The sequence below is a fragment of the Gossypium raimondii genome, chromosome 8, assembly GCF_025698545.1.
Source record: "Gossypium raimondii isolate GPD5lz chromosome 8, ASM2569854v1, whole genome shotgun sequence".
Lineage (NCBI taxonomy): Eukaryota > Viridiplantae > Streptophyta > Magnoliopsida > Malvales > Malvaceae > Gossypium > Gossypium raimondii.
The window spans coordinates 12,304,475-12,324,391 of record NC_068572.1 but is presented as its reverse complement, the minus strand read 5'-3'; the positions used below and the strand labels follow the sequence as shown (position 1 = coordinate 12,324,391).

The 19,917-nt window shown below is 34.4% G+C and overlaps 2 protein-coding genes across 2 annotated transcripts; both read right to left on the bottom strand.

Moving 5' to 3' along the window:
* Positions 1-1,201: 1,201 nt before the first annotated feature.
* On the bottom strand, positions 1,202-1,926 carry LOC105790834 (protein SENESCENCE-ASSOCIATED GENE 21, mitochondrial). The gene is made up of 2 exons (XM_012618615.2): positions 1,660-1,926; positions 1,202-1,544 (listed from the first exon to the last, which is right to left on the bottom strand). The coding sequence occupies exons 1-2, from the start codon at positions 1,731-1,733 to the stop codon at positions 1,316-1,318; spliced, it is 303 nt and encodes a 100-aa protein (XP_012474069.1). The 5' UTR covers positions 1,734-1,926; the 3' UTR covers positions 1,202-1,315.
* Positions 1,927-3,581: 1,655 nt separating this feature from the next.
* On the bottom strand, positions 3,582-4,310 carry LOC105790835 (protein SENESCENCE-ASSOCIATED GENE 21, mitochondrial). Its single transcript, XM_012618616.2, has 2 exons — positions 4,072-4,310; positions 3,582-3,981 (listed from the first exon to the last, which is right to left on the bottom strand). The coding sequence occupies exons 1-2, from the start codon at positions 4,143-4,145 to the stop codon at positions 3,756-3,758; spliced, it is 300 nt and encodes a 99-aa protein (XP_012474070.1). The 5' UTR covers positions 4,146-4,310; the 3' UTR covers positions 3,582-3,755.
* Between the last annotated feature and the right edge of the window lie 15,607 nt (positions 4,311-19,917).

Genomic DNA, 19,917 nt, shown 5'->3' with positions numbered 1-19,917 from the left:
AACCTAGAGCTCCATCAAAAGGAAAAGGCAAGAAGCATACTTCTATAAGTTCTTCATCTGGTAGGAGATCGAGTTCTAGTAATTTTGGGTATAGTGATTCATCTACTAGCACTCAAGGTTTTTATCCACCGGAACAACCTTCTTCTTTTCAACCTTCACATGGTTATCCATAACCATATGGTTATTATCCACCATTTCCTAATTATGGTGTGTCATTTCCTAATTATGGTGTGTCATATCAGCCTCAAATGCATCCTCCACCACCAATGTATCACCCACTTCCACCTCTCATGTATCCTCCTCCTCAAATATATCCTTCATATCAATTATATCAAAATCAAGGTGAAAATGTTACTTTTTTTATATATATTTTTGGACAAAGGTCACGAGAATCAAGTCAAGAACGCTCTTAAAGTGAAGGTGAAGGATTTGATCCTCCTCATCATTCCACTAATTGGTGAAAACTAAATTGTATCATTACCATTATTTGTAAGGTATGGTTTTTTTTAAAGAAAACTTTTATTAATGTTTTAATTTTAATGATATTAAAACATTTAAAATACATCTATAGACATATGAATGGAATATATTTTTATGAAAATATAATTAAGAATTGAAGCATGCTAAACTATATATGAAAGTAAAATGAGAGTGAGAATAAGTAGTAGGAAATAGGAATAATTAATGAGAATTTATACATTTATCTATTCTTTTTTTCCTTTTGCAGCAAAGAATGTTTTGATATCTTCACCATCTTCAAAGTTGTTAAACTTATTAAATATGATGAATGTTTAATATTTCATTTTTTTACTTTGTTATTAGTTAATATAATATTCTTAAAAATTAAGTAAATAAATATAAGAATAATTAATGATTGTAAAAATTATATTATCATATTAATAAAAGTTCATAAGTATTATAAAATACTCTAAAAATCATTAAAAGTGACTTTTTATAATTATAATTATTATGTTTTACAATAAATTATGTGAATTTAAAAAAAAATCACGACCGCAATACTCATGATGATCATAATAACATTCGGTATGTCCGCAACCGCGATAAACACAAAAGAGCTCATCCACAATTTTTATCAGTGCTTGTTACCTATACGCCATGGTGTATTATTTTCCCTGGAAAGCTTTAGATATTACTAATAAAGTAATAATATTTAGACATATGGATCAGCAAGTCAACAAAATTGATTAAAATGTGAAGTATTATTATTTATTATAAATATTACATCATCAAATCTTAAAATCTATTTCGTCGACAAAAGGACAGAGGAGCAAGCAACCAGGTCACCCTTGTTTATTTAGTGCTTCTTCAAGAGCATGGATCTGAGCTCGGCCACGTCGATCTCATTGGGACAGTTCTCGGGTCTGTAGCATCCGGTAACCGGGTCGGGAACCCACGAAACCTTCTCTTTAGCTCCGCCAGACATATCTTCCCCTGTTTTCTTGGCCACCGTAGCAGCGCTCCTGCCCGCTCCTCCTCTTATTCCACTCGACACAATTCCTTGTGATGCCGCCGCATATCCTCGTCTAAACAAAAATAAACATCACCAAATCTTTATTCGTTTGTCACTTCATTATATATACACGTAAAAAATAAAATAAACAGAGCCATGGAAGGAAATGAAAGAGAACTAATGGATACCTGGAGATAACGTTAGAGATTCCATCGACGACAAAAGTAGAGAAAAGCTTAGCGTTGGAGAGAGAGCGAGCCATTTCTCTTATCTTAATATTGATCTGTTCAATTCAAATTCAAACTCTGGATTGATAAAAACTTGAGCGCTGCTGTAGGAAAGCTTTTTTTTATTTTTTTATTGTTGAAGAGCAAATAAACTTTCTACAGCAGCGAAGAAGAAGAAGAAGAAACTCTCGCGTTCTCTCTAGAAAATGTTATGAAGATGGGTTCTAACAGTGGCTCTGGTTGGGGTTTATATAGCCAAGAAAAAGTAGAGGGAGACGCGAGAGAAGGCGCGAGGAAACAAAAACGAAAACAAAGACGCCGTCAACACGCAAGTAATGGTCCTCCTTTTTGCTGCCACCTGGCAATTCATTCTTTATTGGGTGAAATTTTATGGCGTGTGGGATTTAAGGATCGGACGGCTGAGACGGTGTATGGTTTTAATGGTGCGGACATTTTCTTCAATCAAATGATATCATCCATTTGAGAAATTACCTTATCCATGCTGAAAGAACCAATGGGGATGCAACAGATAAATTGATATTTTACAACTTGTGCTGCATCATTCCCACTTGAAACATTTTGCAGCTGTCCAGTCATGAATCTCTCTTTGATCTCACTACCTACACCTCTGTTGCCATTCGATATCTAGAGGAGGTAGGAAATTGTGAAATTTGTGGTTAGTGATGTGGACCTTTTTTTGACTTTATATGGGTGATGATTCATGTTTGCCAAACTGAAAAGCACTTAGATTCTTTGAACAATAAATGAGAAAACGAGGCAGTTCAGATTCATTCTCAATTGAAGGCCCTTTCAACTCCAAACCAAATTGAGTTCCTCAAAATGCCATACAAATCCAGTTTACATCATTATTGTAAGAATAGTCATGCATCGGTTAGCACGTTATGTTTTGATCACAAAAAGCTTAGATGGAGGCCAAAATTACAATTTCCCATTTACTTAAATAATTGAGAGGGGCTACTAATTAATTAAATTTTCTTATTTGACACTCCATCGTAAATATTGTATATTCCATTCATTCTTCTTCTATCCCATCCCGTTTTACTTCCATTTAAATTTTTACTAATTCAAAAAAACAGTTGCCCTTCATTCACTTCCCCCCATTTGAAACACATCTCTTGAAATCCATTGGATCATTTGGTTGTTCTATATTATTTATTTTCCACTAATAATTGGGGTTGCTTCCAGACATGACACCTTCTCAATGTCTTGGGAGGTAGACAGTTTCAGTGAATTCACCGCCTCTCTATTTTAAAAGCCTCTGAAGGCCCACCCAATATATAAAAGAATCTCAAGAAAATTAAAGAATACTACCCCATCAATCAATCTCATCCACTAGATTAATGTAATTTTTAATTTATTTAACCGTTTAAAGTGTCATACTGTAATCAGCTAATTAGTATTATAAGCAATGTTTCTTCACGCTTTGTTTATTGTATTAAAGTAAAATCTTCAAGTATTATTGATTTGTTTGGGCAAAATCAACCATTAATTAATTGGATTAGAAGCATTCTTTCCCGCAAACGAATCTAAAACAGGATTTCATGTAAAAAGAGAAAGCCTACTTTATAATAATTACATTCCACCGTCTTTTCTTTTTAAGTAGTGTTTAAATATTCATTGAATCGCGAGTTTTATACTCTTTTTTTTTTTTTTTTTTTACTTTGTAATCATGGGTGACTTCTCATTATTTACTCATGCTCTACAAACGGATCGCCGCCGCAAGTTGTGAAGCAAATTACGCTTTCATACTTCCAAACAATTGTCTTTCCCTTTCTCTTCTAATATGTGTCCTTACTTATCAATGTTTCCATATAATCACGTTTAAATAGCAACACCACAAATAATTATTAAGAAAATGCAAGTAAAAACAAGCATTTGATTAAGATCAATTGAAACTCCTAGTACAAATTTCTTGATTCGCATATGAGAAATCAAGAATCAAGTATTACACAAAGGACGGAGGGGCAAGCAAGCAGGTTAGCTTTGTTGAGCTAAATATATGGAGACTAGTACTTTTTTTTTTGTTTGTTTATTTACTACTTCTTCAAGAGGGTGGCTCTGAGCTCCGCCACGTCGGTCTCGTTGGCACAGTTCTCGGGTCTGTAGCATCCGGTAACCGGGTCGGGAACCCATGAAACCTTCTCTTTAGCTCCGCCAGACATCTCTTCCCCTGTTTTCTTGACTACCGCAGCAGCGCTCCTTCCTGCTCCTCCTCTTATTCCACTCGACACAATTCCTTGTGACGCCGCCGCATATCCTCGTCTAAACAATAAAACAATACATCATTAGACTTGAAGAAAGAAAAAAGAACAGAGCAATGGAGATGAAAAGAAAAATAGAACTAATGGGTACCTGGAGATAACGTTAGAGATTCCATCGACAACGAAAGTAGAGAAAAGCTTAGCGTTTGAGAAAGAGCGAGCCATTTCTGTTTTCTCCTTTTTCTTTAAATTGAAATTTTGGATTGGTAAAAACTTGAACGCTACTGCAGAAAAAGCTTTTATTCTTTGGGAAAGAAAATAAACCTTCCGCAGCAGCGAAGAAGAAACTCTCTCTTTCTCTCTAGAAAATGCTATGAAGATGGGTTCTAAGAGCGACTCTCCTTGGGTTTATATAGACAAGAAAAAGTGCCAGAGAGACGCGATGGCCGCGAGGAAACATAAACGAAGACGCCGTCCACAAGCCAACAATGGTCTCTTTTCGTGCGATTTTTTTGAAAAATATTTTTTGAATTAATATTTGTTTAAACGGTGGGGAATGTAATACAAGTACAAATACAAATATAAATGGATTTTTAGTAATCATAATCATTAAATCGTCTCTTTCAATGGTCATATAATAGAATTAAACTACAATCATATATGATAGTTGGATAGTTAAAAGTATTCACTGCTTCAAATGTGGTCTGAGTTCGAATCATGTTAGTCGCATTTGTTGTTCGGACTTTACCTTATTATTATAATTTACCAAAAAATAGAATTAAATGACACGAATAAATTAATTATTACCGTTCAAATGAACTTATATGATTTAATGCTACGTTTGGTAAAAGGTTTTGATTATATCATGTCTTTTTGACACAATGTCTAGAACTATTCATAACTTCTCCCCAACCCATAAATAAGAGGATAATATGTTTCAGCGCACTCAAATTTACGTCCTCATGCATTGGCAACAATGCTCATATCAATCGAACTAAGATAAAATCGGCTACATTACTTATCTTTGACAAAAGAAAAGAAATATTTTTGTTTATTTTAAAATATATATATTTTTAATAGAATTTTTATTCATCATTCTATTTTTAAATTTAAATTTAAATTAATTATTATATATCTAATTATTTTAATATATATTAAATAAAAAAATTTGGTATTATTATACTAATAATTAGAGGAGGGCGTAAATGTTTTGTATTTTTTTTTTTGAGTTACAATAATGGAGAAGTACGAGATTAGTTGGCCCTTCATTGACCCGGGTCAAAATTTATGGCGTGGAGGGGTTCACGATGCGACGGTTGAGAGTATGATATTTGAGTGCGGCGGACTTTTCTTCGATCAATATCAAAGCATGTGATGGGGGGGGGGGGGTTCAACGAGGAAAAGTCGACGCGAGTGCGATAGTCTTCTCTTGGTAGACGGATTTGTAGCCGTTGATAAGGGTTCTGCGATCAAATCAGAAATGTCCACGTTTAGAATAACCATAGTTGGAAAGAGGCGGCGGATAGCATAAATTTCTTCTTGTTCTCGAAGTAACTGACCATCCACCCTCTCCAAGGGTCAATTCGCCAATCCACTCCTTGGTCTTCAATGTTCCGATTCTCTACTGTTTTACCAAGTCTTTTATATTTTGTTATCTACATAAAATAATAATGATGAGGCCTAACTTCCATTGTTTATTAATAGTCTCCTAATCATGCTTCATTCAACCTTATCTCCCACCTTATCAATTTCGTAGTTAAGACCTAAGGATACAGAAACACCTTTATAAAACATTTTCAACCTCAATTATCTTCTTCCTCTCTGTCAAATTTTTATATTTAACCTAAATTCTGATACAACCACTTACAACTCTTCGAGTGAACTATCACGAATTACTCCAACCCTACCTTTGTATCAACAAACCTTTAAACATTTTTTTAAAAATTTTAATATTTAATTTAGTAAAGTAATATTATAGATTTAACTTTATCAGTGGTATTCTAAAATAATAATTAAGGAAAAAAAATAGTAGCAACTAGCAACCGCCTTAAGATAATGGTCACAGGCTGGAGTGCTTGGCTTTGGGCATACAAATATAGGGTGATGTTGAAAGAATCATATCAGCTTTCCCCCTTTACGATCAATTTCCCGTGATGCCTCTCTTCTTTAGCTCTCTACCTCTGAATTTCTCAATTTATTGTTTTTTAAATTGCAAATGGTTACCTCTCATCATTTACCTAATTTTTTTTTTATCCTCTTTCTCTATTTTCAGGATTTTTTTTTCCAAATTAATGTGCTAAATACAAAAAAAAAAAAGAAAGAAAGAAAGAAATAGCTCTTCGAAATACTAAATAGCTTCTAACTGACTATTTTACCTATAAAGGCCCTTTTCCAAATTTATTTACAGAAATAGGTCGATTTCTGCATTATTTATCGAAAAAGGCCGAAAATGGCAAAACGCATCCACATAGGAGCATTTTTGGGTGAAATTTCAGCAAAACGCACCCTTGGGGGAGCGATTTTGCCATGTCAACATAAAACGCGTTGACGTGGACGCGTTTTGCTGACGTGGCAAAATCGCTACCCTAGGGGCTTGTTTTGCTCTGTGTTTAGGTTAGGGCTTTTTGCATATTTAGTCCCTAAGGTTTTTTTGTTTAGAGTTTTTAGGGTTGTGGCTTTGTTAAACTAATTTAGGGTTGGGGTTGTAGGTTTAGGGTTAAAATATTTAGGTTTAAGGTTTTAGGAATTTTAAAAAATAAATCAGGGTTTAGTGTTTTTTAAAAAATTAATTAAATTAGGTTTTAGGGGTTTAAAATAAATTAATTAAATTAGGGTTTAGAGTTTTTAAGAAAATTAATTAAATTAAGGTTTAGTTTTTTTTAAAATAACTTTGTGTTTAGGGTTTAGGGAAAATTGTATTGACAATAAAGATTTTTTCCTACAATAGTTCCATATTCAATTTATTTTGAGAAGACAGTTCTAAACAAATAGTATCGCAAAAGCTTCAAGCAAGATGCATTGTTAGCAAAATTGATGGAAAAAGCTCCCACGTGGACGCTCTTTTTTTACAGTAGTTCCTGGAAAATAGTTTTGAGAAGATGGTTCTGAACAAATAGTGTCAAAAACGCTTCAAGCAAGATGCACTGTCAGCAAAATTGATGAAAAAGCTCCCACGTGGACGCTCTTTTTCTACGGTAGTTCCTGAAAAAATAATTTTGAGAAGACAATTCTGAACAAATAGTGTCAAAAACGCTTCAAGTAGGATATAATATCAGCAAAATTGATGAAAAAAGCTCCCACGTGAACGCTCTTTTTCTACAGTAGTTCCTGTTTGACCTGAGGCTATAAATGAGTCAAATTTCATTATCAGGTTGCATAAGTTACAGTAAGAAAAATTAGAGAGGCTAAGCAGAATAGAAATTGAAGATGAGTAAACATATTAGTACTATTATTTACTATGAAGGTGAGGTCCGTGACACCGAGAACGGCGTTGTTTTTTTATCGAAAAATGTAACGCGATTGGTTTTTAACCAGGATATAGATTTAACAGAACTTTGTAAAAGAATTAGGCGTAAAATCTTCGGAACAACGCCAATGAGGGTTTCTTCTATTAAGTATCGATTTTATGTTTCGATTGATCTCGTGACCTATGACTCATTTGTTATTAAAGGTGTCGTAGGTTGGAGGCGATGGTGTAGACTTATCTCGCTAGTAGATCACCCTATCTTGAGTTATATGTACAATTTTCATCGTCAAATAAAGCATTTGCGACTTCAACATCTATTGCTGTCTGAGAGGAATACACGACCCCTACCCGACACTAAGTTAGTGGGAGGCAGAATATGGAAGTGCCCGTTTTTTTGTGGCAGTATGGAATACACAACTCTTGCACGACACTCGGTTAGTGGATGGGACATGTACATCGGTGGGTCGGTGTTCGATGCTGAAAATACGTATTGGGGAATGACATCAACTTCTAGTGGTTGCGATCCACATCTGATTGGGGACATTGTGAAATGTCTACAAGAAGGGATGATGTACTCCCTACAACGTCTACCGACGAGGGGACCTCGTACGTTGCAGATGATGGTGGGTTGGATGATGAGTCTGATGTGGATCCACCTCGAGAGCCTGTTCCATCCGAACCTGAAGACATTAAAGGGGGTTCAGATGATGATAATAAAGATTCACGATTTAGGGTGTACTCGCCTTTAGCCCACATGCATAATATCGATATATCGACAGATGATAAGTTGGAGTTTCCAGAACTACTACACAGAAGGCGTGACTGTACAAGCTTGTCATTGGATTCGGGTGAATTGGAAGTCGGTAAGGAGCTTTCCAGTAAGGATGGTTTTCTTGGTGCATTGAAACAACATAGCATCCATCACGGGGTTAACTACAATATGGTTAAATCCAAATCTGAGAAGTTCAAGGCCAAGTGTGCATTGCAAGACGGTACATGTTCATGGAAAATCATGGCTTTGGTTAAGAAAAAGAAAGGCTTGTGGGAGATAAAAAAGTACAAAGGTCCACATACTTGTGTTGCCAGTATAGTATCACTGGGTGTTTAAGGTTTTTGAATAATAATGTTATTATTTAATGTTGCATTATTTAACGTACTTCGATCCCAAGATGGATTCAGGTATGATAGCTAGCTTAATACTACCGACGGTGAATGCGGATCCCATGACTTCTGTGTCAGTCTTAATTACCAATATTCATATACAATTGAGGTACACGCCCTCTTACCACAAGGCTTGGATAGGTAAGCAAAAGGCATTAGAAAAGATGCATAGTGGGTGGAACGCTTCATATAATGAGATGTGGCAATGGTATCAAGTGCTGGAGAGGTACGTCCTAGGTTGCATAACAAACCTTGAAACGAGCCCTGCGTACTACAACGACCGATTGCTCCGTAGATGCCAAGTGTTCAAGCTTCTATTCTGAAACTTTAAGCAATGCTGGGACGCATTTGTGTACTGCAAGCTATTGGTACAAATTGATGGTACCTATCGACTATTCCTAGCTGTGGCACAGGATGGCGGTGGGAGAATCCTTCTTATTGCGTTTACAATAACACCGAGAGAGTCAAATGATGACTAATATTTCTTTCTTTCTAGGTTAATAGGACATGTATGCCCCCAACCAGATATTTGCGTTATATCGGATCGGGGCACTAGAATTGTAATGACCCAAAATCCAAGGGCATCGAAAAAGTACATTATCGGGCCTCTGTCTTATCAAAATGAGTTCGTAAATAATTATTAGAAATATTTATGAGTCTAGTAGTGAGCTTAATTAGGTTTTAATTAAGTGAATTTAGCTTAATTAAGGGTAATTAAGAAAAAGGATTAAATTGAATAAAGGGTAAAAGTTTAATTATAGATTAAAAGAAAATAATAGGGACTAAATAGGTAATTAAGCATGTTCCATTAAATGAGGCGGCAAATGTGTATAAAAATCTTAGATTTTTATGTTAATTAATTATAAAATATATTATTATTTATTTAAATTGTAATTTATATTAATTATATTATTATATTATGGAATAAATTAAAATTAAGACAAGTGTATAGTGATAAGATGATACAAGGGTAATAATATATATATACACTTGTATTATAATTATTATTTAATTAAAAGATATTTATTAATTAAATAATTATATTATAAGATTTTGTATGATAAAAAATAAAAGAAAGACAAATGGATGGTCATGCTAATAGACAAGTGTAAAATATATGTGTGTACAAATGTAATATAAATATTTGTTATTAATTAGATATTTATTATTATTAATTAGTTTATAATGAAAGAAATGAAAAGATAGAATAGAAGTCACTTCAAAACAAAACAGGAAAAAGAAAGAAAGAAAAGAAAAAGAAAAATTGAGGGTTTAAGGTTTAAAGCTTTGATTGGTAAGTCAATTAAGCCCTTTTACTTAATTTTGATGTTTTAGAAGCTTTAAAACAAAGTTTTGTTGAAATTAAGTTGAGGTTTTAGAAGTTCATAGGTTTTAAGCATGGTTCATGTTGGATAAATTGTTGAATTAGGGATTTAATTGAATGAATTTCAAGTTAGGATTGATAAATGAATTAAATTGTAAAAGAAGCTATAAGTTTTGTGATTGAGGATTAAATTGAAAGAAATTTTAAATTAGGGTTTTATTATGAACGCTTGATAGTTAGGTTGAATTTGATAGGAATTTGAATAAGAATGAAGTATGAATTAAGTTAGTAAAGTGAATGAGTTAATTAGGACCTAATTGAAAATAAGGTGTAAATTGAATAGAAATTCAATTATTTGTTATAATTAGTGCTGTAATTAATGGTATAATTATTTTAATTTTCGTAGCTAGCAAAGAACCCGAAGCATCAGCATCGAAAGGAAAGGGAAAAGTTGTCGAGGAGTAATCTAACAAATCCGGGTTTGTATTACTATAATTCAAATTATTTATTATTAAATGCTATATTTAAATTTATATGTATGATAAGTGAAATATATGGTAAGTACTATTATTTAGTTGAAAGAAATTCAATTGAATGATGAATATATGTGTGGAATTGAATCAAGTATTGACTTGAAAATGGAAAAGTGAATTTTGAATTGAATTGTGATTGAAAGTGAAAAAGTGAAATTTGAAATGTGAATTTGGGGACCCTATTAACTAGTCGGGCTAAGTCGGATATAGTTGGCATGCCATAGGATTGGAAGAGTTCAGGGATACTTCGACCTTAAGTCGATGAGACACTGGGTACCAACTTTCTTCGGGTTTGCCGATGAGACACTGGTGTCAACTATTGCTTCAAACTATCCGATTAGGCACTGGGTGCCATAATGGAGTGTTTGGTTGGATCCGTGTACTCGCGAAAGTCTGAATTTTGTTAATAGGGTAAATAATGAAATGATAAACCGAATGAGTTGATCAATCGAGCTACTGAAATGAGATGAAAAAGTTGAATTGTGAATTGAAATGTGATATGGGATTGAGAAAAGAACCTAAGGTTATGATGTGTCCAAGTTCCAAATTGTGGATATATGATATTAATTGATGAATTATTATTGTTGAAATATGAAATTTGAGTTTAAATTTTTATGTATGATTTATGCATTACATGTTTATTATTGTTATAATTTGAATTATGGTAATACCACTGAGTATGGAATACTCAGCGTACGGTTGTTTCCAGGTGCAGGTCGATAGAAGTCAAAGGTCCAGGTTCAACGTCCAGATCAATCTCGACTTCAACATATCTTCGGTGATGTATTTTTCCTTTGGTAAATGTGGCATGTACTTCGGTCTTATTAAAGAGTCTTGAAAGTTTTGGTTGTAAAGAATTGGTCTCTAATGTTTGGATGATAAATGAAACGTTAAGTTATAAAAATATATGTTTAGGTTATTTGAACACGAAATTGTATGAATTATGATATTGGTTTTGAATTGGTTGTGGTTTGAAATTGTAGGGAAGGTTAGATATTTATAAAGGGGTTATATTGAGTTCGCACAAAAAAAAAATCTCCGAGCACCTGAATTAGTCCCGAATCACTCCTAACTCATATTTTGGACCTTGAGGGTCCATCTAAGGGACTTTAAGATTATTTTATATTATGTTTGATAATTATTTGTATATTAATTGTAAATTGTCTGATGGATCCGGTAATGCTCCGTAACCCTGTTTTAATGACGGTTTGGGGTTAAGGGGTGTTACAAGAATACTAGCTACAATTGAACGACAGAGAAACCTATGGAATCGCACACACCATCGGTATTATCTAAGGCACGTTACATCTAATTACTACGGGCAATATCGGTCTACCACTGAACGACTACAAGTGACCAACATGGGTATTTAATCTCTATCAATATAAAATTGGTTTGTAATATTCAATTTATTCTGAATGGAATAGTGGTATGTAACTTTCGTTATCAACTTATATTGGCAGGGTATGAGATCAATAATGACTGTTTTCATGAGATGTTGGCGATTTTGCGTTCAGTTAACGAACAAGGCGCAGACTACCTCTGTAACATACCTTTCGAATAATGGACACAAGCATACGACGGCGGCCTACGATATGGTCATATGACTTCAAACCTGGCTGAATGCATAAATTCTGGTCTAAAAGGAACGCGTCATTTGCCGATAACTTCGGTTGTGCAAGAGACATATTTTTATTTGGCGGCATCATTTCCAAAGTGAGCAATGAGTTATAAAGGCCAAATGCAGAGAGGTTATGTATGGTTCCGGAAGGTATTGTAAGAAATTAACAAGGCGAAGACGCGGGCCAACACCAGGCACGTAGTGTGTCACAATTGCAACAACCTATGGTTTAGTGTGGCCAAGTTTGACAAACCGAACTAAGGTATTACAGGTGGGCAATATCGTGTACACTTGGGAAATAGGACTTGCGACTGTGGGACGTTTGACGCACTTCGTTATCTATGCGCTCATGCAATTGTAGCTTGTTAGAATCTCTGTTTGGATCCCATGAGATATGTCGACAAAGTGTACAAAATAGAATACATGTACAATGTGTGGAGACATGTATTCCCATCGATCCCAGATGAACATAAGCGGCCGCCTGTATTTCTTGCTCTATTTAAGTTATTACTAGATAAGGAATTGCGTTGTAAACTAAAAAGTCAACCTTGCTCAAGTAGAATACGTAATAATATGGATATCCGGGAAAGAACAAACTAATAGAAGCTGTGCGGATGGTGTAGGAACCCAAGTCATACAATTTGATTATGTCCAAACCGAAATAGTTGATAATTGCTGTAATGAAACTATGTTGCATTATTTCTATTGCCTTATTCAAAAGAACTTCTATTTTATTAAATAAAAATATAAGAATAATTTACTATTAAAATATTAAAACAACATTTATTTTATTAAATAAAACAATATAAAAAAGTTTGTACAAATATATTTAAAAAAATTAATGTTTGAGCCAGTCGGAATCAGTGCCACATGGGAGTGGTCGATGATTACGCGCTGGATTCCTCCTTAATTCAGCTCCCGGCGGGGGTTGTGGTTGCTCCGGTTGTGGGTGTTAGGAGGATGACCCACCTTGATAGAATAAAGAATGTGGTGGTGTTTGCATCACCTACGACGGAGGTGTTTGAATCTCATAAGGCGATGGGGATTAGTAATGAGATGAGCTCTTAGACAGTGCCTCGTGTGATCCCTCCAACGACGATGGCCTATATATCGGGGGTTGAGTCGGAGTCATCGGGAAAGGAGATGCACCGGACCATGCATTCTAACCTAGCATAAGACTGAGAAAAGGAAACATATAAGGGTTAGGATACATATAAGGGCTAGGATACGCACCTGACATAATCTGAAGGGGCTGTGGTGTGGGTGTCGTCGGTTGAGGCGTTGGGCCGGTGATAGTGTGGGCGCTATTGATGGGCCCATGCCGTCATCTCTTCTCCTTGGATTTAATGGTCCCCGTCGTTCTTTTTCGACACGGATTTGCTAACGCCTCTGCTCTTCTGATAGCAAATATGGCTTGCCATGGATCCTAAAAAATGACATGTAATCTAGCGCACACGCTGACTCTGGAATGATGATTGGTTCGCAAGTAGGTATATGATCATATGAGTTTTCCCAAATTTCGATATATTTCAAGAAGAATGTCGGTCAATTCGTATTCGTTTACCGTAAGTAAATTTTGTGCTCATCATCGAGCACCTCAGGTGCCTCAGGAATCGGTTGTCGGAATCTAAATTGTCGCAACACTCTATCCGTCTGGTGCATCTCGACAGTAGCATAGTTGACAAATGAGACCTTAACATGCCAAATGTTCGAATTTTGAAAGAAGTCATCTGGAATTACTGCTCGAATTGTCGGATCCTCATATGGTGTTCATTGAAACTATATGAACGTGATAAAAATATTAGTTATATACATAATACTAAATACTAAATACGAAACAACTATTTTATGTATTTTTATTTTATTTAATACTTACTTGGGCTTCCGACCGTTGGTCTAATAGAAGCCGTATATCTTCAAGAGTGGTAGGTATTCTAAAATAACTCGCAGAATGGTTCCACCCAATTAAATAAATTTTTAGCATGCAATTATATTTTAAATCTATGTAATAATTGTAAAATCAAATATAAATTTTACCTTATTATGAGTGAGAATGTATATGGGTGGTTCACTCGAGGACGTAAAAATAAAAAGCAAAACTGAGCTCATGATTGTAATAGTGATAAGCAACCTCTGATTTTGGCTTTATTTGGTGGCGTCACCTCGCATATCTCCCGGTACAATGTTGTTAACACGGCAGACCCCCAACTAAATTCACCAGCTGCTCTAAAATCAACAAGTTTCAGCAGTCACCTCAGATGTACGAGGTTTCATGACAAGTCCGACATCAAATAACCTCCAATCATCTCAAGGATGTATGCCCGAGCGTATCGTATTCTTTCTACTTCAGTGGAATCATTCCCCAGCTCTGAGAATGTGTCTTGTAACTAGCTCATCTCGATCCGACCTTCGTAAATATTATTCTGAATCGCACCCAATAGATTGTAGGATACGGCTCCCCAATCAGCAGATTGAACGGACTCGGTAAGTGTGGACCTATCCACCGGCAATCCCAATTGTAACTGCACGTCCTCCAAAGTAATGGTACACTCTCCGCATGGAAGATGTAATGTGTGCGTCTTGGGTCTCCACCTCTCTGTTAAGGCACTGATGAGTTTCAGGTCCAACTTGCGCCTCCGGCTATCGTGGCCACGTGCCAAAAACCCACTTCCCTCAAATAATTTTCTATCAATGATGATGGAGGACCAGACATGTTACGAATATAACATTGTAACACTCGATCTACAAACTGTTATAAAAAATTATAAAATAAAAATGAATTAAAATTACATAAAAGGAAAAAATATTAAATAATGTTCAAAAATTAAAATTAACCCTTACCATTTTCATTTGTTTGACGGAGATATGTTTATGATCGAGATGAATTAATTCTTCAGCCATTGCTAACATGATCAAATATTTTTGAAATTATAAAAAAATAATACTAATTTAGAAAAAAAATAAAAGAAAATAATTAATTAAAGAGAGCTTTGAGAAATTTAAGGAGAAATTTGAGAGCTTTGAAAATTTTAGAGAGAAATTTAAGTGTTTTTTGCCAATTTTTGAAGAAATAAAGTGTGAAAAAAATAGGAAGTGGATTTTTATAGATTTTTTTACCGTTGGACCCCCCAACGGTAAAAAAAAATAGCCGTTGGGGAAAAAAACACGGAGCAAAATGTGCCCCTAGGAAGAGATTTTGCCACGTTAGCAAAGCGCATCCACGTCAGCGTGTTTTATGCTAACATGGCAAAATCGCTCCCCCAGGGGCGCATTTTGCTGAAATTTCACCCAAAAACACTCCTACATGGACACATTTTTGTCATTTTCGGTCCTTTTCGATAAATAATGCAGAAATCACCCCATTTCTATAAATAAATTTGAAAAATAGCCTTTAAAAGTAAAATAGTTCTAATTAATGTTTCAAATCACAAAAAGGGATAAGATTTTAAGTTTATTAATTTAAATAAAATATTCGGAGCAGCGGCGCCTTGTAAAATAAATTAAAACGCAACATGTTAGGCTATGCATGAATATATGGCTTGGTGTCCCAACTCCCAAGCACAAACCTCATTTTTTTAAATAAAATAAAAAGAGTTCCATTTTTATGTTGATTAAACTATTAATAAGTTTATATTTTGGTCAATCAATTTTGAAAAATTATAAATAATTATTGAATTATTTAAAAGTTTTTTATTTAAATAACTAAATTATTAAGTTTTTTTTTTAAAGTCTGGTTAGCGAGCTCCAAGCTGTGATTCGACATTCGGTATAGTGGATCAGTACTCATCAATAAATAGAATAACATACTTTAAATCTGAGTTAGTCTGAAGTTTAGTGTCGAAGATTAAAGAAAAAACTATTTGGATTTTGGTTCTTATATTCATGGTGTTTAAAATTATTTCATAAAAAAATTGAATTGCAAATGAAAATGGTAAGAAGAGCTTTCGATCGATGCAAATGGTACGAATAGAAAAGACCATACAACATCTATTTTAACAAGATAATAATTTGAATGAAAACTTTTAAATAATTCAATGATTATTTTGTAATTTTTAAAATCGAGTGACTAAAACATAAATTTACTAATAATTTAATAATTTTGAATATAATTTATCTAAAAAATATTACTGAATATAATGATTGACTCGAAAAGTTAATACATTTTCTAGAATCATATATGGCGCCATTATATGCTATGGGTATGCGAAAATGTGTAAAACAACATTTAAAGGAAAATAATAGTCAACTTATGTACTTTTCCTATCTTCTTCAAAATGTCAACGTACATGCCCAAAGACTAATGAAACGAATAAAAGTAGTTTAAATTATGAAAGTTGTTGAGTAATTTTTTGTTGTGTCTCAATTAAAGGAGATAATCGGATATTTATATATATAGTTATTGTTTATGGAATTAACGTTTTTAGTAGACTTTATGTATGTAAGACGTGTATTGTTTTGGGCTGCCTACTAGACTTCGTGGCCCCCATATGCAAACTCTTTGAGTATATGCGAGCTGAGACAGCAAGCTTCCCTTACGAGCACCTTTTGACATGTGCGAGCTAAGATCGCGAGCTCTCCTTGCGAACTTTCAAGTTGTGAGTGAGCAACCTGAATCTTATCTGATTCTCAGATTGGTGATATAAGTGCATAATAAAAGTCAAATTAAATTTAAAAACAAAGGGTATGATGTTGTTCGTGAGGGAAATTAGTTTCCTATGAACAAATGGCTAAAAAGCTACATAAACCATTAAAAAGGGGCTCCTTTTGTCAAATAGGGTAGTTTGCTTTGGCCCCCAAGAATTGTTGGGTAACGTAATACTGTGATAACATTTTTTGTTTTATTTAAGGCCAATGAAACAGTGTGACCTCGTGTTGTTCGCAAGAGACGGGGTCGGCACTTAGGTTGGCTTTGAATTGAGTTTTATATATTTTTCTATTACACTCGTCAGCATTATATCTATCTAAATGATTGAGATTACAGTTGTATTAAATAATAATTAACTTGTAAATTTATTCAAAAGATTTTCATATATATAACCAGAAATCTTATTATATAAATTATATATTTGTAATATAAATATGTGTTTAAAATATTTTATAATAAATAATAAAATATAATTTAGATTAAATAATAAATATATACGTTATTAAAATTAAAAATTAAATTAAATTGTGAGTAAAATAAAATTGAAATGTACATCGATTAAGAATACTAAATGAATATAATTGTTTATCATTAATTTGTCATCAATCTTGAGCTAGCATCGTATTTATTTGTAACATTAACTCAATCAACGACGACATTATTCATATACAAAAATTTAAAACACATATCTACTTATTAAGGGTTTAGTAGCAATAAAGGTCCATTTCCAAAATTATTTACGGAAATAGGTCGTTTCTAAAAATAATAACGGGTATGGACCGAAAACCCAAAAATGTGCTAACATGCACGTGTTTTTAGGGGATAACTCAGAAAAACTCTTCCATGTCAACGCTTTTTTTTTCCTTGTGTCAGACAAAAGCGCTCTGACGTGGACGCGCTTTTGGCGGTGTTTCCCCCCAACGGTCGTTTAAAAATCTGACCATTGGGCCTCCAACAGTCAGGAAAAAAAAGTATAAACCCCCAACCCATTTTTTCACACCAAATTTTTTATTCTTCCAAATTTCTCTCTAAATTTCTTAAAAAAAGCTCTCAAAGCTCTCTAATTTTTTTTTGCCTGAAATTATTATTATCTTTTTAATTTCTAAGAAATTTGATCATGTTAGCAATGACTTAGCAATTAATTTGTCTCGATGATAAGCATATCTCTGTCGACCAAATGAAAATGGTAAGGGTTAATTTTGTTTTTCAACCCCCACTATCAGATTTCCCGGGAATCCCGGGATATGTTTTCAGAACCATCTTCTCAAATATATTTATTCAGAATCAAAAGCGTTTTTAAAATAATTTTTTCAAAACACATCACGTCAAATTTATTTTTTCAGAACCCATCTTGTCAAAATTATTTTTTCCAGAACAATACTTAGCAATTAAAAAAATTAAACCCTAAAACCCTAAACAATTAAAAACATAATACCCTAATTTAAAATTTCCTAAACCCTAATCAAACTCAAGAACCCTAAACCTAGGCCCTAATTAGAAAATAACCCACTGAGGATTACACGACCAAAAGCGCATCCACGGCAAAGCATTTTTGCCTAACACAAGGAAAAAAGCACTAACGTGGAAGCGTTTTTTTGGGTTATCCCCTAAAAACGCATCGACGTTGTCGAAACCATTTTTTTTATTTGTTAGAAAAAACAAATAAATTAGTTGTCGATGAAAATTTGGAGTCGCCACCAATATTTTATTAAGGTATGATTGGGTCACCTAAAAAACGACTTTGGTCTACGAATTTTAGAAAAACTGGTCCGGGAGTCGGTTACGTATGAGGAAGGATTAACACCCTCATAACGCCCAAAAATTAACACCTAGTTGATTAATTAATGTCTTAATGTCGAAAATTTGAAAAATATAATCCTTAGCAAAAACTTAAAAACGTTACGTATTAAGACCCTTATCATTTCAGAGAAAGAAAATGTCACACCCAATGCGTTAGGTCACGACATTCTAATTCCCTCCAAAATGAATTAGGCTAGAATACTCGTGTAATAAAAATTTAAAAGAATATCCATTTATTCAAGATTTAAGAAATCGCGGCCCATTATGTTAGGGCACAATTTCTCCAAAATCCTAAACTTGGAATATTTCATTTGGAAGCAACCAAGGAGCTCTCCACTCAACGTCTTCCTCCTGAAGATTTTGAAGAATTGCCATCCACTTCTCCTCCGAAATGTCGTCTCTCCTCGGCGTAGCTACTATCTCCTTTAGTGGTGAATAATTTTCAGAGAAAACCCGATACGAAACTTTATCCACCTTCCAAAAGTGACTGTGAAACCATACAAGTAGAAGCTGTGCACATCCAATAAATCTGCCCTCACATGTTTTTCAGCATGCACTTAATGACCTGAAGGTTTCTGCCAAAATTGCCGGAATCGGTGTAACTTTCTTATCAAGCCGGTCAAATAAATCGGTGACTGCTTCATCCACATGCCCCAAGGCCTTGGGGAAGACAACCAAGCCATTTATACTTAAAGCAAAGACATCTAACCTTTTCCTCACGTCTAGGTGCGTTAGAATTGCATCTTTCAAACTTCTCTAAGGAACGCATTTACTATCCCCCTTTTGCTTAATCTGTGCAGCAACCCACTGCTCACTCATCCCTGTTATACCCATCAACTTCTTTGAAAAGGTTGGCACATTTACTGCTCTCGAGTAAACCCTGTCCACTTGAAACTTTGAACATCAGAGTTAAGCCACATATTCTTCTATCGTAGGCACCAAATCGACCTTCCCAAACGTGAAGCAGCTGTAAGCAGGATTCCAAAACTGGGCGAGGGCTCGAAACAAATGCTTGTCTACCTTCACATCAAGCAAATAAGGCAAATCCCCATAATTATCATAAAATAACTGTCTAACCTCATTATTCCACTGATCCAAAATTTCCCTAAACTCTTGCAAGTTGTTTTGAGTTACATTGATACGAGTAAAATCCCATAATTCTGATACATACTTGTCAGCCAAACTATCGCCTTTCTCTCGTTGTATAGCCTCAGACCAAATTCGAACAGCCGCATTGTCCTCCACTTTATCAAGAAACCCTTTTTCCATGATAAGCTTTCAATCTAGCAACTGAATATGAACTGACGCATTTTATGAAGAAATGAAATGCCATGTCATGCAATCAAAATAAAACACAAAAGTCAGTATCAAATATGAGCATATAATCAAGGAAGAGTAAAACGTCTATTAGGACATCTACTAGGGTTTAGTGTGGTTCTACCTAAGG